This window comes from Erpetoichthys calabaricus, chromosome 7, assembly GCF_900747795.2.
Source record: "Erpetoichthys calabaricus chromosome 7, fErpCal1.3, whole genome shotgun sequence".
Taxonomy (NCBI): Eukaryota; Metazoa; Chordata; class Cladistia; order Polypteriformes; family Polypteridae; genus Erpetoichthys; species Erpetoichthys calabaricus.
In genome coordinates this window covers 182,772,001-182,791,099 of record NC_041400.2, presented here as the reverse complement: position 1 = coordinate 182,791,099, position 19,099 = coordinate 182,772,001, and the positions used below count along the sequence as shown (strand labels likewise).

The window sequence follows — 19,099 nt, the reverse complement described above, 5'->3', positions numbered from 1 at the left end:
GTGTGAGTGAGTTTCTAAACTCTTGTGGGATTCCACCCAACGGGACGACACGCGGAAGAGCGTCCCAAAGCAATCGCAGTCTCCCAGTGCTGTAGCAGTTCACCGTAAAAGCGAATCCGAAAAGATCACGGACATGGTATAAGCGCCTGCCATCGATGGGTGATACAAGGAACATTCTAAATGCGCAGGGCACAGTACTACTTGGCCACGACCCTGCCTGACTGCTGTGTCTATGTAGGACAGTAGGACAGTGGCAGATTCCACTACAATAAATAACCACACTGTTGCTGTTTCAGGCTTTATAAAGCAGGTGTTGCTAAAGTACTGAGACTCAGCTTTGTGTTTTGGGGTGCAAGACGGGGACTCGCATGTCACAGCACACACACACACACACACACACACACGTGCGCGCGCGCATACGCACACAGTCACAGTGCTGTAATAAACAGTATACGCTCGTATGGATGTTGACTATATGAGTGAGGCACGGCGACTCCGGAGAATAGGAAACGATTGCCCACAATCCCGCAGAGAGAGAGAGAGAGAGAGAGAGAGAAGAGCCATCAGCTTACTTGTGATCAAATGACGCTCAGCAGACAAAGCGTATACATACTACTTGTATTGCAAGACCTCGCTCGTTTATCAGGTCAAAATGTTCTAAAAATTTTAGCTTGTCTTGTAAAAACACTCATAAACCAAGTTACTCGCAAACCAAGGTTCCACTGTATTAGTACTTGTGTTGTCATGTGTACAGAGAAGTGTAGGATCAATACTAAGATTTTGACTTAGGTACCCATACCAGCTTTTGGACCTCATTACTTGTACCAAAATGGCTTTGAAGCAAATAACAGGTAACTCCAGACCTAGAGCCTCCCGGGCACACTGTGTCATTTGGCCGCACTACGTACCACTTAAATGAAGGACCAATTGTGTCAGAGTAATCAGGGGTAAGATGGGTTTGAGGGGTGTGAGGTCTATGAGGATCAGATTGCCTTGAAGTGCAAATGCTGCTACAATACTGTTTTAAAATTGGGGTTTTTGGCTTCTGGCATACCATGCAATCCTAGTACAGAGCACAGTGGAATTCATTGTTGCATTTCTGACTAACATGCAATAAGTCTCCACTATTTGGTAGCCTGATAAACAAGAATGTGTTAAAATTAGATATGGTGCTTATTAATTTGGTCTGGAGAGAAAAGTATATAAGGATTGTCCAGGATATGTATGAGGGAGTGAGGACTTGGGTTAAGAGACAGGATCCCAGTTAGAGGACGTCTGCGCCAGGGGTCTTCTTTAAGTCCTTACCTCTTTCATCTGCTTATGGATATGTTGACTCGTGAGATAAAAAGACCAATGCCCCTGGTGCAGGCTTTTTGCTGATGACATTGTGCTGTGTAGCACCAGAAAAGAGGAAGTTGGAAGAATAAAGAAAGGTTTTGAAACAGAGAGGATTGAAGATAAACAGGAAGAAGCCAGAATGCATGAAGTTTGTTGATGATCAGGATTGAGAAGTTAGCATGCTGGGAGAGGTACTGAAAAGAGTGGATACATTTAAATATCTAGGATCAAGATGGAGAATTAGATGTAGAGATAACCCACAGAGTACAGCGTGGATGGAACTATTGGAAGACGGTATCAAGAGTATTGTGCGATCAGAGAATTAAGGCAAAGGTTAAAGGTCAGGTTTTTAAGACCAGTAATTATATACAGAGCTGAGACATGGACAGAAAAGGGAGCTCAGAAGTTAGATGTGGCAGAAATGAGAATGTCGAGATGGATGTGTGGAGTTACAGAAAGGGACAGAATAAGAAATGAGACAATCTGAGGTACAACAAAAGTGGGAGAGATATCTAAGAAATGACAGGAAAGGTGGTTGAAGTGGTATGGACATGTGATGAGGAGAGACGATGAATATGTGTGCAAAAGAGTGATGGGAATGGAAGTACAGGGGAAGAGGAAGTGAGGGAGGACAAAGCGGAAGGGGATAAAGTAAAAAGAAGACCTGGAGGAAGAGGTTCTGACTAGTGAGGAGGTGCAGGGCTGAGCTGTATGGAGTAGGTGGTTCAAGCACATCAACCCTACATAGAAGTGAGAAAAGATGCAAGAACGAAGTAGTAGCATTAAAATACGAGGGATGTTCAAAAAGTAGTAGGAGCAGTATTAATTGGGCATTAAAAAGGTGGTACGACGCTGGGAAAATTCCATTGCAAAGGAAAGTGACTATGTAGAAAAGTGATGTCATTTGTTTTTGAAATTCTTAATAGAGAGAAAAAAAAAAGTGTTAAAACTTTTTGAATGTCCCTCGTACATAACCTAATTATAATTTATTGAAAGCACAAGTCTGCAGCGCGCAGTAGGTAACGCTGCTGCCTCGCAGTTAGGAGACCCGGGTTTGTTTCCTGGGTCCTCCCTGCGTTGAGTTTGCATGTTCTCCCCGTGTCTGTGTGGGTTTCCTCCCACAGTCCAAAGAGATGCAGGTTAGGTACATTGGCAATTCTAAATTGTCCCTAGTGTGTGTTTGGGGTGTGTGTGTGTGTGTGTGCACACCCTGCGGTGGACTGGTGCCCTGCCCAGGGTTTGTTTCCTGCCTTGCGCCCTGTGTTGGCTGGGATTGGCTCCAGTGGAGCCCCGTGACCCTGTAGTTAGGATATAGCGGGTTGGATAATGGATGGATGGATGCAAAAGTCTGCTTACCTGATGGCTCCTTATTTCTACTTGTGAATATAGCACCTTTCCCATTAGACAGTGAGTGCTAAACAATATGCAAGTTTAATGATAAGTAACTTACAGTATATGATGAAAATCAGCATTTTGATTGAAATTAGAGACCAATTGACCCATTTTGGGTGCTTCCTGCATGGATTTTGCATGTTCTCCCTGTGTGAGCTTCCTCCTGGTTAGGTGAACACCCTTTGTTAAACTGCCCATTGTGTGTGTGTCTGTGTGTTCACGCAGTGATGGACTAGCATCCTGTCCAGGGGTTGTTTTTTCTCTTGTGCCCCCATACTTGCTGGTGTAAGCTCTAGCTTTTCAGCGATCCTTCCCTGGATAAGCGAATAAAGAAATGGACGATTAATAGGTAATTGATAACCAGATGGTGCTCTGATATAGTAGCAGCAGCACAGTAGCCATTGATTTCTGCTCTTTTTTTGCCTCTACATAATAACATTGCATAATCAGGTAAGTAGGAAAAGGAAAACATTTTAGAAAAAAGTGCACAGCTGAGTTACCCAACGCAGCTTCTGTCACTCTCTGTCTTTTTCATATTTCCAAATCTTGCAGAACAGGCTCAGCATCTTTTGCTCAATGCCCTTGCTAAATTTGTTCATTTCATGGAGCAAGTGAATGACATTTTTGTGCGATTTACTTGAACCATAATAAGACAAAGTATGAAGAAAACTTTGAATGTGCACCAATACTAGAACAGTTGTTTAAATAGGCAGTGGTGTTTGATGCATTAATGTCAGGAAGAGGTGGGCACCCAGTTGTTCTAAACAGGTCTATGTCTCCAAAACAAGGCCTTGGGCTTTATTTTGGACTTTATAGTATAACTGACCGTGGACTCCCCAGAGGTTTATGTTTATCTTGGATTGATGGGGGAGTTTTGGTCATAACTCAACAATAATATTAATGGACATATATTAGTAGCATCCCTTTATGCTAATCAGTTTGTAAATTATATTTACCCCTAAACTTGTTACAGCATTCTATGCCTGTACTCTTTTTTTGACTTTTTTGACTAGCCTGTTCTCATTTAAGGCATCAGTTTATACAGAAACTTGGTTGCAATTTGTGCATAAGCAAAATGTGGAAATATAATAGGACAAAATAAATACAGTTGAACCTCGGTTTGCGAGTAACTTGGTTTACAAGTGTTTTGCAAGACGAGCTAAAATTAATAAATTTTGACTTGATAAACGAGCGAGGTCTTGCAATATGAGTAGTATGTATACATTTTGTCTGCCAAGCGTCACGTGATCACAACTGAGCTGATGTTTTTTTTCTCTCTCACTGCGGGATTGTGGGCAATCGTCAGTCGGCATGCCTCACTCATATAGTCAACATTCGTATGAGCATATACTGTTTACTACAGCATTGTGACTGTGTGTGTGTGTATGTGTATGTGTATGCTGTGACGTGCGGGTCCCCGTCTTGCACCCCAAAACACGAAGCTGAGTCTCCGTACTTTGGCAACACCAGCTTTATTCAGCTTGAAACAGCAACAGCAGGGTTATTTATTGTAGCGGGATCTGCCATCTCCTATACACAGACACAGCAGTCAGGCAGGGTCGTGGCCAAGTAGTACTGTGCCCTGCACATTTAGAATGTTCCTTGTTCCTTGTATCACTCATCGACGGCAGGCGTTTATAGCATGTCGGCAAAGTTTTCGGATTCGCTTTTACGGCGAACTGCTACAGCGCTGGGAGACTGCGATTGCTTTGGGATGCTCCTCCGCGTGTCGTCCTGTTCGTTGGAATCCCACAAGAGTTTAGAAACTCACTCACACCACCCATTATTCTTTTCAAAGGTAAAGTGCAGGTTAATTTGTTTTATGTATTTTTACTTTATATTTTGTATTAATCATTTTTATATGAATAGTTTTGGGTTGTGGAACGAATCTGAGGTTCCATTATTTCTTATGTGGAAATTCACTTTGATATACGAGTGCCTCCGGAGCAAATTATGGTCGCAAACTGAGGTTCCACTGTACTTAAATCAGACTCTGCAGATACAAAACAGGGAAGATTGATAATCGATACTGACCCAGAATCTGCATAATGGTGCATCCCTAATTGGATTAAGTGAGATCTGGAATTGTGAGCTTTTATTTTTGTTAATATTAATATGTACAATCTTGCATTATTGAAAGCAGTTAGGAAATCTGGGTGTTTCTGCTCCTCATGTATTATGTGGTCATTTACAACAACAACATTTATTTATGTTGCACATTTGCATACAAATGATGTAGCTCAAAGTGCTTTATAGGATGAAGAAAGAGAAAAATGACAAAATATAAAAAACAAAATTAGGCAATACTCATTTACATAGAATAAAAGTAAGGTCTGATGGCCAGGGAGGACAGAAAAAAAAATTACGTATGCAGTATTCCGTGGCAGTGTAATGTGAGGTGGGTATGGATGGATCCTGCCTTACACTCAGTGCTGCTGGGATATGCATTGGCCTCCCGCAGCCCTGAATATTTTTAAAGGAGTTTGAAAATGTATGCTTGGATAAATGAATTTGGTCCTAAATCATTGTGTACTTTAGTTAGTTTTCTGACTCGCATTTTCAGCTTGAAAATCACTTTATGGCTGGTCGTTTTAGAAAGAATTTGTGGTTTCTTGGTCAAGGGAAACCACAAGGTGGTATAATATTTATGGACAACGGCTTAGAAGGTGTCTGTACTTTCGAATTACAGTTCTCATAAGACAACAGGCCTACAAATAGACAGACTTGTTTAACTTTAGCATGGATTACTAATGAGCATGTAGTGGGAATCTTTATCAGTTGCTCTGACTTTTCTTTCAGTTTAGGTTTGAGTGTCTGGTTACCACAGGGAGTATTTCTTTTACCACATATTGTTTGTTTTTAATCATCAACGTCATTAGGTTGGTTAAAAAATTGTTTTTCTTTTACTTTTTGAAAATATAAACCTGCATTATTATTTTAAACTAGCTCGGCTTCTCTGTGCCTTACTTTTTTGTTAGGTCATTTTGTATTTGATGTATTGAATGAATTTACCTTCATGTTACAAGTGATTCCTCTCATTGGTAGATTAGTTGCCACTAAATAATGACAATGATTAATTTCTCCAAAATGTGATCTCCAGGGCATGCTGTTCACATCTTTCTCCGCATTGATGGTTTGCATGTTCAGGCCGGTAGTTAGTATCTGTAAAATGGTGGTGTGTAATACTGGAGCACCTCAGGGAACTGTCCTGCCTCCCTTCCTGTTTACCCACTACACAGCAGACTTTGAGCACAATACCAGCACTTGACATCTACTCAAATTTTCAGACGACTTGTTCATCATAGGCTGCTTTAATAATAGAGACAAGTCGTCATACAGGAAGGTTCATCTTGTGGATAGCAACCAGCAACTGAGTATCAGCAAAGCAAAAGAGCTGGTGGTGGATTGGTGGCATGCTAAGGAGCCTCTGAGACCAGTCACCATTCACAGGGTGGACGTGGAAGAGGTGCAAAGCTGCAAGTACCCGGGGTTCACATGAAAAGCTGTCTGGACTGGACTGGTCTGTCAATACAGTGGCGCTGGACTAGAAGGGTCAGAGAAGACTGGACATCCTGAGGAGACTCGCGTCTTTTGAAATGTTCTGCCAGTCCATAGTAGCCAGTGTGGTGTTCTGTACTGCAGTCTCCTGGGGAAGACACAGAAGCACAATACCTGCATAAAATTATCAGGAAAGCCTGCTCCATCAACAGGGTGAACCCTGGACACACCGGAAGTTGTTGTGAAAAAGAGGTTGGTGGCAAAATTAGATGCCATCATGAAAAAGTTCTTCTATCCCCTCCAGGATGCGCTGTTTTGGAGCACCTTTAGTCTCAGGCTCTTTCCACCAGGGTGTACTAAGAAGCACATTTGGGGATCTTTTCTGCCTGCTGCTATCAGGCAGTTCAATGCTTCCACCCGATGTACACGTTAAGTTCATTTTTATTTATTTATGTACTTATTGATTGATTAGCTGGCTGCATCATCTGGCCTGTGAGCCTGTATCCTTGTTGTTGATGTTTCTGCTGCTTTGTGCATCAGAATTTCCCCATGGGATTAATAAGTTTATCTAATTGAATCTAATTGTCCTTTATGTGTGCTTTTTTTTTTTTTTTTGTGGACGCTTGCTTGGCTGCTCTGCGTTGGTTGATGGAGACCAGCCCTTTGCCATGTACACTACTGGTCAAAAGTTTTAGGACACCTCAGTTTTTCTTCAGATTTAATCACAATGACCTAAAATGTTGAAAATGTTTAAGTTTAAAGTTTAGGTTAGCAAAAACTGAAAAAAGGACACTTCAGGGAACAACTAACAGGTTACAACCTACAGATGTTCTGCAGCAATCAACGTAAATTAAGCCTTGTAAGTTGAAGCAAACAATTTGCACAGGTGTCCCAACCTTTTGTGTGTCTTAAAGCAGAGTTGGAACAGATTGTGTCACTACACCCTCTGAAGTATTACTTGGACAATATCACGTTGTAGAAAGTTGTAAATTCCAGATATAATGGCAAGAAAATGGCAATTAACAAATGGAATGAGACAGAACATTATTACTGTTAGAAGTGCAGGCCTTCCATTCAGAGAAATTGCAAAAACAAAAAAAAAAAAAAAATCAAAGTGTCAGTGAGTCCAGTGGTGTCCTACACAATCCAAAGGTAACTGGAAACTGGTAGAATCTCTGATAGGAAGAGATCTGGCAGAGCCAAAGTCACAATCCAATCAGAAGACAGGTTTCTGAGGGTCACCAGCTTGCGTGATCACAGGCACCTCACAGTGAAGGGGAGACTTTGTGCTGCAGGTCTGATAGGGTGAGTGGCAGTGAGAAAGCCATTCCTTAAAGAACAAAATCGGACCTTGAAATACCAGCTGTGGACTACTGCAGACTGGAAAAAAGTCTTGTGGTCCAATGAATCCAAATTTGAAATGTTTGGTTCATCACGCAGGGTGTTTGGACCGTGTCGAGTTGGTGACAGGATGGGTCCTCAGTGTGTGACACCAACTGTCTAACATGGAGGAGGTAGTGTGATGGCTGGTGACCTGCACAGAGTGACTGGCATTCTGAATCAAAAGAGTTGCCACAGTTTAGCTGTTATATCAGCAAAAGGTGCAGGCTACTTTGATGAATCAAAAATTTGTGTCAAATTTTGTACACTTAATGATTCCTCCATCCATCCATCCATTTTCCAACCCGCTGAATCCGAACACAGGGTCACGGGGGTCTGCTGGAGCCAATCCCAGCCAACACAGGGCACAAGGCAGGAACCAATCCTGGGCAGGGTGCCAACCCACCGCAGGACACACACAAACATACCCACACACCAAGCACACACTAGGGCCAATTTAGAATCGTCAATCCACCTAACCTGCATGTCTTTGGACTGTGGGAGGAAACCGGAGCGCCCGGAGGAAACCCACGCAGACACGGAGAGAACATGCAAACTCCACGCAGGGCGGACCCGGGAAGCGAACCCAGGTCCCCAGATCTCCCAACTGCGAGGCAGCAGCGCTACCCACTGCGCCACCGTGCCGCCCCTTAATGATTCCTTGGCTTTTTTTTTTTTTTTTTAATTTGCCATTGTTCATTTGTTTCTATGGTTTGATTTCATGAAGCATTGACATTAAACTGTGTGTATTTTCATAAAAAGTGATAAAGCTGAAGTATACTAAAACTGAACCTTTTGACCAGTAGTATAACTTGTAGTGTAAAAAGGAAGTATGTTGGTGGTGGAGGTCATGGCTTTGTCTTGAGCTCAGTTTACAGATAAACGTCTTATGTGGCATTCAAGCGTCTCTAGTTTTTGGTACTCCTACTTAAATGCTTTGTTTTAAGAATTTGGGTTCAGTTAGCTTATCTGATTGCATATCACACATTATACTCCAGCAACAATTTTTCTTCCATCTTAAAGCAGTTAAGCACTTAAAAATGGAGCCGGAAGCAGGCAAGTGTTATGGTCCTTTCATCATAAAAACTAAGGAATTTAATCACATTTTTTCTCATTGTTCCTGTCTGAAAAGTTTTTCTCTGTCAAGGTTCTTGCTCTTTTTCTGCTGATTAGGCTTAACACACTAAATACCGCACTGGTGCAGTGTTGGTACGGCAGAGAATAATCTGCACTCACTCATTCAATGTGTTCATTTGTCTGTATTCTGAACTGTGTTGTACGAAATGACGTTCAGTTCAGATTAGTTTATTTTGCATAGCACTCCTAAGTGAATGGCGGTGCAGAGCACTGTGACAAAGTTCTCAGGAAAAATGCAAATCCAAACTTTGTGTACTCATTGTGTAATTAGTAATTGATAAAGATGTGGATTTGTTTAGACAGACAGGAAAATAAAGTAGTCTGAAACTAATTAACATGAATGGAGCCCAGTATTATCTGTCAATTAATTAACTGTAGAACTATTCCAGTTAAATCTGTTTCCACATTTTTTCAGTTATAGCATGTTAGTTTACACTTTAGGGTTCAAACTACAGAAAAGATGCCTGGCTTGGTTCGGCCATCTAATACTTGTGGACAACAGCAGAATACCCAAATGCAGTGGGTCCTTCCTGGAAAACACTGACCAGGAAGACAAAGGATGACCAGGGCGCAAAACATTAACAAAGACCTTCACTTACTGAGTATGAATTGGACAGAAGCATAATGACCAGCTCTTCACAAATGTGCTTGCCGTCATCATATTTCTGCCTTATGTACCACAGGGCACAAAGAGTCATAAGAAGAACAACTTGCACTTTAGGTGACAGTGTATTTAGACTCCCAACCCCTAAAAAACTAGTCCACACTCTGTTCCATCATTTCATTTGCAGGTTTCCCCCTGGCACCCTTTAATTGTAATCTTCTTCAGACACTGTTTTACTTAAGCAAATGCCTGAAAAACATTACCTCTCAACCACAAAGTGGGTGTTTTTAACGGAAGCAGCGTATTTCTTTCCCTGTGGTTTCAAATCAGTTTCACTAGTTTTATGCTCTGTGTGGTTGTTATACATTTTTTATAATGGCAAAATATTTTCTGTTTCTTGGCATTTCGTTTATGTGCTTTGACAATGCTTACGAGAAATTGCACCCATTTGTGGCGGCATCTACAAGAAGTTTCCTATATTGGCAGTTTGAGATACCAAGAGGAAGCAGCCTTTCCTCATGGTAACTGAGAAATATTCACAGCTTATTTTAGTGTCTACAAATGCCATGCCATATTAAGTGCATTAATTATTATTCTGCTTGCCCTTGTTTTCCTTTCAGAACTCTGACATGCTGACCAGGAAGATCAAGCTGTGGGACATAAATGCCCACATCACCTGTCGACTGTGTGAAGGTTATTTGATTGATGCCACAACTGTAACAGAATGTTTACACACTTGTAAGTACAAGATGTTTTACATTTTTTGCTCTTGCTCCATTGTGATCTGTCTGTCCTGGGAGAATCGTTCTGAGAACCCTAGAGGAAGAGGAGGAGGTTGGGAGCATGTCGACCATTAGAACAGTGTAGACTAGAACAGGCTATTCAGCCCAACAACACTTGCAAGTCCAACTCATGTAATTCTTCTAAAATAACATCAAGTTAAGTTTTGAAAGTTCCTAAAGTCCTCCTGTCTACCACACTACTCGGTCACTTATTCCATGTGTCTCTGTGGTTCTCTGTGTAAAGAAAAGCTTCCTAATGTTTGTGCAAAATTTACCATTGACAAGTTTCCAGCTGAAAAATGCAGACAGCTTTCGAAGTACAGTAATTATCTAGGATCATTTAGCTACTGACTTTCATTGCTGTGTTAATCCTCGTGGTGCTGCTGTTTTAATGTGCACTCATCTCTTGTGGTCACTCACGTTCATACATGATACCAGCTGAGTCATCTCAAAGGAGAAAAAAAAACATTTCGTCATACTTTTCCTTACTCTGTTTTTTTTTTTTTGTTTAAATCATTGCCTTATGTCTGTAGGCAAAACAAGAAAACTAGAAAGAACATTTTCAGAAAATGCAAAGAAAGAATCATTCATTTGCACTTGCTTTCCAGGAGCTGTTTAAGCCTTCATCTAAAGTAGTCAGTATCACCCAGGGACAGACTTTGATATATGTTAGAGAAGAGGGAAGTTGGGTACTTATACTTTTGACAAAGTTTTAATTTGTACATAGAAGAAAAAGTGTGTCATTGGAGGATTAAACTTGGTGTGTAACAGTTGAAAAGATGCAAATGCATTATCAGTAGAGATGAATAACACAATCCCTGAACTGCTAAATTGCCAATGTTAGGTTAACCCTTAAAGAGTGTAAGAGATTAGACAGATCACGATAAAGAGTTGGGGAACCACACAGTGACCTTGTATAACCGAAAAACAAAAGAAACAAGCAGTAATTGCAAAGACCATCTTTTCAGATGGGAGTTCCACAGTGAACTGATTTCAAAAGGGCCAAACTTGCTTTTATATGTCCTTCTGGCAGGAAGAGCTGGGTCCAGGCGACGGACACCAGAAGTGACATCAGAGATGTTGCAGCTGTCAATCTTCCAGTTTGCACAGGGAGGAAGAGAACAGGCATTAGAACTAGGGATCCATTCCTGGGAATTCAGGAATCCCGCATGTCATTCTCGGGCACAGGTATCTCACATGTGAACGGTTTTAGAATGAGTGACACTTATTTTTAATAAAACTGCTGCAATATGTTGACACCAATAAAAGACTAATCTTAACTACAAGCAGTTCATGCTGTCATATAAGTACATGTATCTAGTTAGTTACGGTAATAAGAGCATAGAAAGCACAATGTGTTGAGCGTGCGGCCGTCCAGGCGAGAGTGCACCTTCATACAGAGTATGCCAGCTGTTGAGAAAGCACGCTCTGCCTCCACTGAAGTAGGCGGCACAGTCATCAGATACTGATACACTTGTTCTAAACAATGCCTGCGGTTGCCGTTGCTCTGAAACACTGCCATTTCAGCTTTTACTGATGCATCCAGTTTCTTGTCATCATTCTGTGATGGCAAGTTTCTTGGCACAAATAATGCGGATGCAACAGACTGACGCATTGCAATTTCAAGTTGCTGTTCATAGCCGTCAACAGCACAGACGTCAATGAACTGTGCCCCGACACGGCATTCGTGAGCTGCAGAGTGCAGACACCTCCCAGTCCACTGTGCTCAGTCTTAGTGGGAGCCGGGAGACTGACTGCTGCTGGTCTGTTGTTGACTGAATTAATGAGCAACACACTACACAGTGGGCCAAAAAACCGTGCCACTTAATTATTTTCAACTATAACTATTATTTCTTGATCAATTTTTACACTTTTACACGCTATATATGCGAGCTTGGCTGTTTCCGTTTAGCCAGGAATTCCAGCAGTTTCATTCCCGGGAATGGGAAACATCCCGGGAATGGATTTCCTAATAAGAACACAGCGCCAACTTCTGGAGTGGCGGGTAATTACAGTCACCAGAGCTGTTAATATGTGCCCTGAGCGCACACACGTGACAAGTAACACTTAAGAATGTTTATACTGTATGGAACGAGTGGAACCATGTACATCCTTAAAGTGTTAATTTAACACTGCCAATTTTGTTGTGTGCTGACTTCTGGATGTTGAATACCGCATAGGTAAAATAAGGTTAAAATAATTTATTATCATGTATAAGGCTACAGATAAGTGCACCTCTGCCTTAAATTTCTCCTACATCAGTTCTGTATCTTTAATAAATATTGAAACACTGGGTTGTTGGATTGATGAAAGCTGTGTTATTAGCTCTGAATTCATAGAAGTCACTGGAGCCCAGATACCTGTATATTCCTCTGTCTCCAGAGAAGTCTTTTCAGACATTACTGCCAAAAAGTAATTCCTAAGAAGTGGTACCAAAGCCTAGAGACTCCACCACACAAAAACACAAAGCCTGTTCTAAGCCAATGAGTCAAAATTTTAAAAATGTGTCTCAAGCAGGAGACAGTTTGTCTGCAGATGAGTTGGGGAGTCCTACATGAATGAGTGTCTGCAGTCAGTAGTGCATCATGGTGGACTTTCCCTACAGATTTGGGTTGTATTTCTGCAAATAGTGTTGGAAAGTATAACCAGACTCCCATTCATCATGCAGTACCATTAAGAAGGTGTCATTCGGTAGCAGGACAATGAACCCAAACCCCCAGCCGTAGTCGTGAAGAAATATCTTAAGCCAACAGAACAAGGAGCTCTGCAGCAGATGTTACTGCCCCCACAGAGCCCAGAATCATTTTGAGAAATTCAGACAGCTTTCTAAAAAGTTATCTGAGATAATTTAGCTATGCATTTGATCGTAGCATCATCAGGGTTGTGTGGGATAACCTGGAGAGATGTAAACAAGAGAGACCACCAGAGTCTGCAGAAGAACTGGAGCAAATTCTCCAAGATGCTTGAAACAAACTGCCAGGCAAAGATGTGCGTAAGAGAATCAATGCTATGTTAGAGGCAAAGAGCGGTCACACCAAATATTAATTTTGGTTTAGGTTTACTTCTCTTTATAGTACGTTTTTTGATGTTTAGACACTTTTGAGTTTCATTAATTTTGAAAGCATCTTCACTTTTACAGGATTGTAACTTTTGCACAGTACTCTACCTATAAGAAATACACAATCAGTACGTTCAAACAGTGGACAGCTGAACTACATATTGAATATTGAGGTGAATGGAAAATCTCCAGTAAACGCAATTTTGCACCTTGCAGCAGAATAAGCATTGTAGACATACAGTCATGTGAAAAAGTAAGTACACCCCATGGAAATTGTTGACTTTTTCAGCATATTTGAACAGGCAAACAGTAGATCTTCATGCAAACCACACCTACAGATAAAAGTGATATATGTGAATTAGCAACACTAGGAAATTTTGCTTTTTTCATCATTCTTTCAATAAAAATATCAATAGATGTAATAGTATATATTGGGGAAAAGTAAGTACACCCTTGGCCCCAAAAGCTGGTATTGTCCCCTTTAGATAGATAGATAGATAGATAGATACTTTATTAATCCCAAGGGGAAATTCACATACTCCACCAGCAGCATACTGATAAAGAACAATATTAAATTAAAGAGTGATAAAAAATGTAGGTAAAACAGACAATAACTTTGTATAATGTTAACGTTTACCCCCCTGGGTGGAATTGAAGAGTCACATAGTGTGGGGGAGGAACGATCTCCTCAGTCTGTCAGTGGAGCAGGACGGTGACAGCAGTCTGTCGCTGAAGCTGCTTCTCTGTCTGGAGATGATACTGCTCAGTGGATGCAGTGGATTCTCCATGATTGACAGGAGTCTGCTCAGCGTCCGTCGCTCTGCCACAGATGTCAAACTGTCCAGCTCCATGCCTACAATAGAGCCTTTAGTGGAAATTATTTCTTCTTGGTGATTTGCATAACTGCTTGGCAGTCTCTGACATTGACACTGTGAAATTTTTGGTGGCCCCCCAAACAAAATTCATTCAGTTGTGAGATGTTTGGTTTTTCTAGCCTGTACTGCCTGTTTCAAATCCCACTGACATACATAGCAGGGCTTTGAAATCCAATTTTTCTTTTTGAGTCCTTTTTGGTGGATTTGTGGGTGTGCTTTGGGTTGTCATCATGGCAAGATGTCCGTTTCCTGTTCGCCTTCAGCTTTTGGAAAGATGGCCTCACATTTTTAGACGCACTTTAATATGATGCAGTATCCATAGTTGACTCTATGAATGCAAGATGCCCAGTCCCTAAGGCTACAAAGCAGCCTCAAACCTAACACTTCCACCGCCATGCTTCATAGTTGGCATAAGCTGCTTCTTCTGTGCCAAACATGTCTACTGCTGTTGTTTGCAGCCAAACAACTCAGTCTTTGATTCATGTGCCCAAAGCATGTTATTCCACAAGGCTTGGTCTTTGCCTAGGAGTTCAAAAGCAAACTGTTGTCCTTCTCTAATAGACATTTTTGGACAGCTTTCGCTTTTTCCCATCATACCTCACATGCAGGTCAATTTTGTGCAAAATATCTTTCTGATCGTAGATGCAATGACATTGACATCTTCTGCAAGACTTACCAGCAGACCTCACAATGAAATTTTGTGCTTCTTGAGACTTTTTTTTTTTTTTAAGTATCAGACGGCCACATTTTGGGCTGAATTTGCTGGATCAGTCAGTTCAGGACAAATTAACAGTCATTTGAAATCTACACCACTTGCAGATAATTTTCCTTACATTGGAATGATCAATATTAAATAATTTGCTTTTTGCTTTTTAAATCCCTTGCCAGACTCATAGGCACCCACAACCTTCTTTCTGATAGCCTTTGGGAGCTTTCTAAATCTTGGCTTAATGACACCACACACGCCAATAGGAAAAAGAACACCAGACCCTCGATATCTGTACTTTTAAATAGGACAGGTTTCACTTACGTTCTCATCAAGAAGGCTCTAATCAATCTGGAACTTGTGATTCTAATTTTATGGATTTGAAGTAGAGAGAAATTTAGGGGTGTACTTAAATTTTCCATATGATAAATATGCATTTTTTGTTAATTTAGATTATGGGAATGAATACACAATGTCCATTTTATGTGTCATTTGTTCAAGTATTTCACCATATCTGTATGCACTGTTTACATGAAAATTTAATGTTTGACAGTTCAAATATTTTAAAAAAGTCAACTGCTCCTATCGGGTTTAGTACTTAATGTTACACATGACTATAAGTATTCCGAAAGGCCTGTTCTTTTCCACTTTCTGCAGTAGCATTTGCGAGAGTTATTGCCAGAAACCTAAGCCTTTGGAGTTGTAGCTGTTTGTGGTTTAACATGTGTCATTGCTTCCATTTTTCTATATTTTTTTAAATTTACAATGCCACGTTTTAAAGACAGATTCATTTATTCAATGTTATTGTTGGTGATGTCTCAGCCTGTGTCAAGCTTTCGTAAAGGAAACTTTGTAGTGAATGCTGGGCTTTGTAGAGAATGTTGTGATAATGATACATCTTATTTTCCTTATAATGAATAATAATTCCCTTTTCCTGTTTTTTCAGCAGACCACTTTACACGCTTCTTGCTGCAGACAAATTGGCATGCAAGGCTAGGTGATGAATGCATATTTACGTCCTGTCTTCTTGCAGAGATTTGAGAATGAAAAGTGTAATTTTAAATACTGACTATGCATTTTGATTATCTAATTCCATTCTTTCTGTGACTCTTCTAAAATTTATGAACTCTTCTGCCAAGAGTAAATGTGAGCATCCCATACTTAATATTTTAAATTCAGCCAAAACCAAATGCCATATTTTAGAGTTGTAATACTTAGTGTCAGAGGCATTTGATGAAAAACACTGTTCAGACCAACAAATATAAAGTCCTCCACAACTGGAGAAAATAAGTAAAACAAAAAAAAACTGGCAAATGTAAAATACAAGCTTACGTTATATTACTACTCGTATATATTTGTACATGTGAAGTGGCATCTTTCCTAGAGTTGTTTCTGGCCTTACACCAATCCTGCAGGGATAGGCCTAGGACATTCTATAATCTGATAATTGAATTATACAGGTTTAGAATTCTTATAGAAGTGTTATGTCTGACAAAGATGTCTGACTGCAATTGTTAGTTGGAAAATATTGATTAGCAAAGTAGCTTTTACCCCTGTGGTAATGAAGACATTTGAACGCCTTATTCTGAATTATCTCAAGAATGCTACTAAAGACTTGCTGGACCCATTTCAGTTTTCCTACAGAGCCAACCAGTCTGTGGATGATGCAGAGAATTTAGGTCTGAGCTTTATTTCCCAACTAGCTGTGTAAGCCTGTGCTGTAAAAAGCCTGGGGTCCTAGAAACTATTGAAATTGTCAGGAAAAAAACTGAAATGTAGAAATGAAAGGAACTACTCTGGGCATCTCTCTCTTCTAGGAGGTTTCGTTTTGCTGACTTGCTTGCCTCGCCTGTGTATTAGCGGTGGGAGGAAAAGTAAAAGGGATACCGTTTTGTCGATGTGCTCGCCACACTTCTGTATTAGCGGCTAAGCGAGTTACTCTCTCTTCGGAGGCCTTGCTTGTGTTTCCTCTGGAAGTGAGAGGTGGAGTCAGGGTAAGGGCTCCACCTCTCACTTCCAGGCCGGACAGACACGTACACACTTCCACGCATAGACGTTTATATACAGGACACGTTGATAAGGCAGGGGCACATGTGAGGGTCTTGTTTGTGGACTTTAGCTCTGCTTTCTGTACAATAAGCCCAGAACTCTTAGTTAAGAATCTCAGCCAGTTCAACTTACCCAGTCCAATCTGCCATTGGATGACAGTTTTTTTTTTTTTTTTTTTACAAATAGGAAACACTATGTGCAGTTCAGCACACACATGGCTGACCCATTAACCATCAGTATTGGTGCACCGCGTCGATGTGTCCTTTCCCCACTACTCTTCTCACTTTACAGTCATCCCTCACCTATCGCAGGGGTTACGTTCCAGAGCCCCCCGCAATAGGTGAAAATCCGCGAAGTAGCGACCTATATTTATTTTATTATTTATACATATTTTAAGGCTTTATAAACCCTTCCCACACTCTTATAAACCTTTGTCACTCTCTTGTTAACCTTTCCCACACTCTTATAAACACTTCCTATGCTCTTAAACACTTTCTGCATTCTTAAACACCGCAGACCAACACTGCACGCAGCGATCAGACGTCGATGTGTCTGCACTCGCTTTGTGAAGGGGGGCAGCTGAACTCACGCTGAGCAGAAATGGACTTTGTGCTGCTTCTGCCAAAATGCCTGCTTGTCGCTCTGCACGTTCCGGAAGGAGGAGGAGGAGTGGGGGGGTGTGAGGGCTGAACGCACTGTTCGCTCAAACCCCCCCTCCCCGGAAGCGCAGTACGCTCCTGCCACTTCGCATTGTCAAGGGGGTGGGGAGCTGAATGAACGCTAAGGAGAAGTGGACTTTGTGCTGGCTTTGTGCTGCTTGTCGCTCTGCGTGTCAGTAATTTAAAAACCTGTACATCACCTATTTTCCTGTCTCACTGTCTTGTCTTGCGTGAAGTTAAAATGTTTTATAATAGTGAGATGTTACTCATATCCTTAGCCCGACATCCACATATCATATGTGTTAACAAAGTGTGTTTTATAAGTTTACATGTGTTTAAAGCATGTGGGATGAGTATTTTAAGGCTTAAACTATAAAAATGTTTATTTATATGGTCTTTCTATATCGCGGATTTTCTCCTGTTGCTGATGGGTCTGGAACATAACTTCTGCGATAGGCGGGCAATCACTTGTATTTAAAAACCTGCGAAGTCGTGAATCCGCGAAAAGTGAACCGCGAAGTAGTGAGGGATTACTGTATACAAATGACTGGACCTTTGGCAATTCATCTGTCAAATGTCTTAAATTGGTAGGTGACATCACACTAATAGGTCTCATTTCAAACAATGACGAGTCCATTGTCAAAGAAGAGACAAGTGAATCACAAAAAGAGTTGCGTCTGCCACCTGTATATTGTTTCCTGGCTGCTGCAAAAGTTAAGTATTGTGTGCATTTGAGTGCAGATTTGAGTCCTGAACAGAACTGTCTTGATGAGGCAAAGATGGGAGTTTTTAAAAGGAGAAGACGGGAGGTGATGTCATCATGGCCAGAAATGGAGGTAGCATCCTCAGAACCAGGCGGAACTTCCTGTAATCGGTCTGCAGTGGAAAGAGAGAAAAGGGTCAGTACACTCTGCCACCCCCTGGTCTGGCATGGAATTACCCTCATTCAAGCACTTTAACTGCCTCCCCTGTGCACATGTGTGACACCATATACTGACAAGAGGTGGAAAAATCTGACATTGTGGTAGAGCCATAACAATTTAGACCTTAACATTAAAAAAAAAAAACTGGAGATGATCATAGATTTCAGGAAACAGTCACCTGCTCACCTATCACTTGCTATAAATAGATCAGCTGTTGGGATGACAGTCATTTAAACTGCAGAGCACAGTGCTGTTATAAAACCTTAAGTGGGGCAATAACATCACATGCATTATTAAGGAAGCACATCAGAGAATGTTCTTTTTGCTGTAGCTACTCTCCTTCAAGCAATATCAGTCCATTTCTACACAGCCATCATCGAGTCCATTCTGAGCTCCTCTCTAACTAACTATCTGGTTTGGTGCTGCTTCTGTTCAGGCTGAGGGGCCGATCTGCAACGTATCATCAAAGTCTGTGAAAAAGATCAAAGGCTGTAACTTACTTAACATTCAGGTCCTGTGTGAGTCCAGGCGTAAGGAAGATGGCTGCAAAGATCATTGCTGATCTGACCCACCCAGGGCATCACCTGTTCCAAATATTTCACACCTGGCAAAGGTCTTTGTACAGTTAAAGCTAAAAAAACACATCACCTATACAGTTTTGTTTTCCCATGTGTAGTTATTCTGACTAAACACTTTTG

The 19,099-nt window shown here is 41.1% G+C and overlaps 1 protein-coding gene across 1 annotated transcript in view; it reads left to right on the top strand.

The window, feature by feature from the left end:
* Nucleotides 1-19,099, top strand: part of LOC114654937 (polycomb group RING finger protein 3) — a 333,228-nt gene that overhangs the window by 161,407 nt on the left and 152,722 nt on the right. The window contains exon 3 of the mRNA XM_028805809.2: nucleotides 9,970-10,087. Coding sequence (XP_028661642.1) covers nucleotides 9,970-10,087 — 118 coding nt within the window. The remainder of the gene's footprint in view (nucleotides 1-9,969; nucleotides 10,088-19,099) is intronic.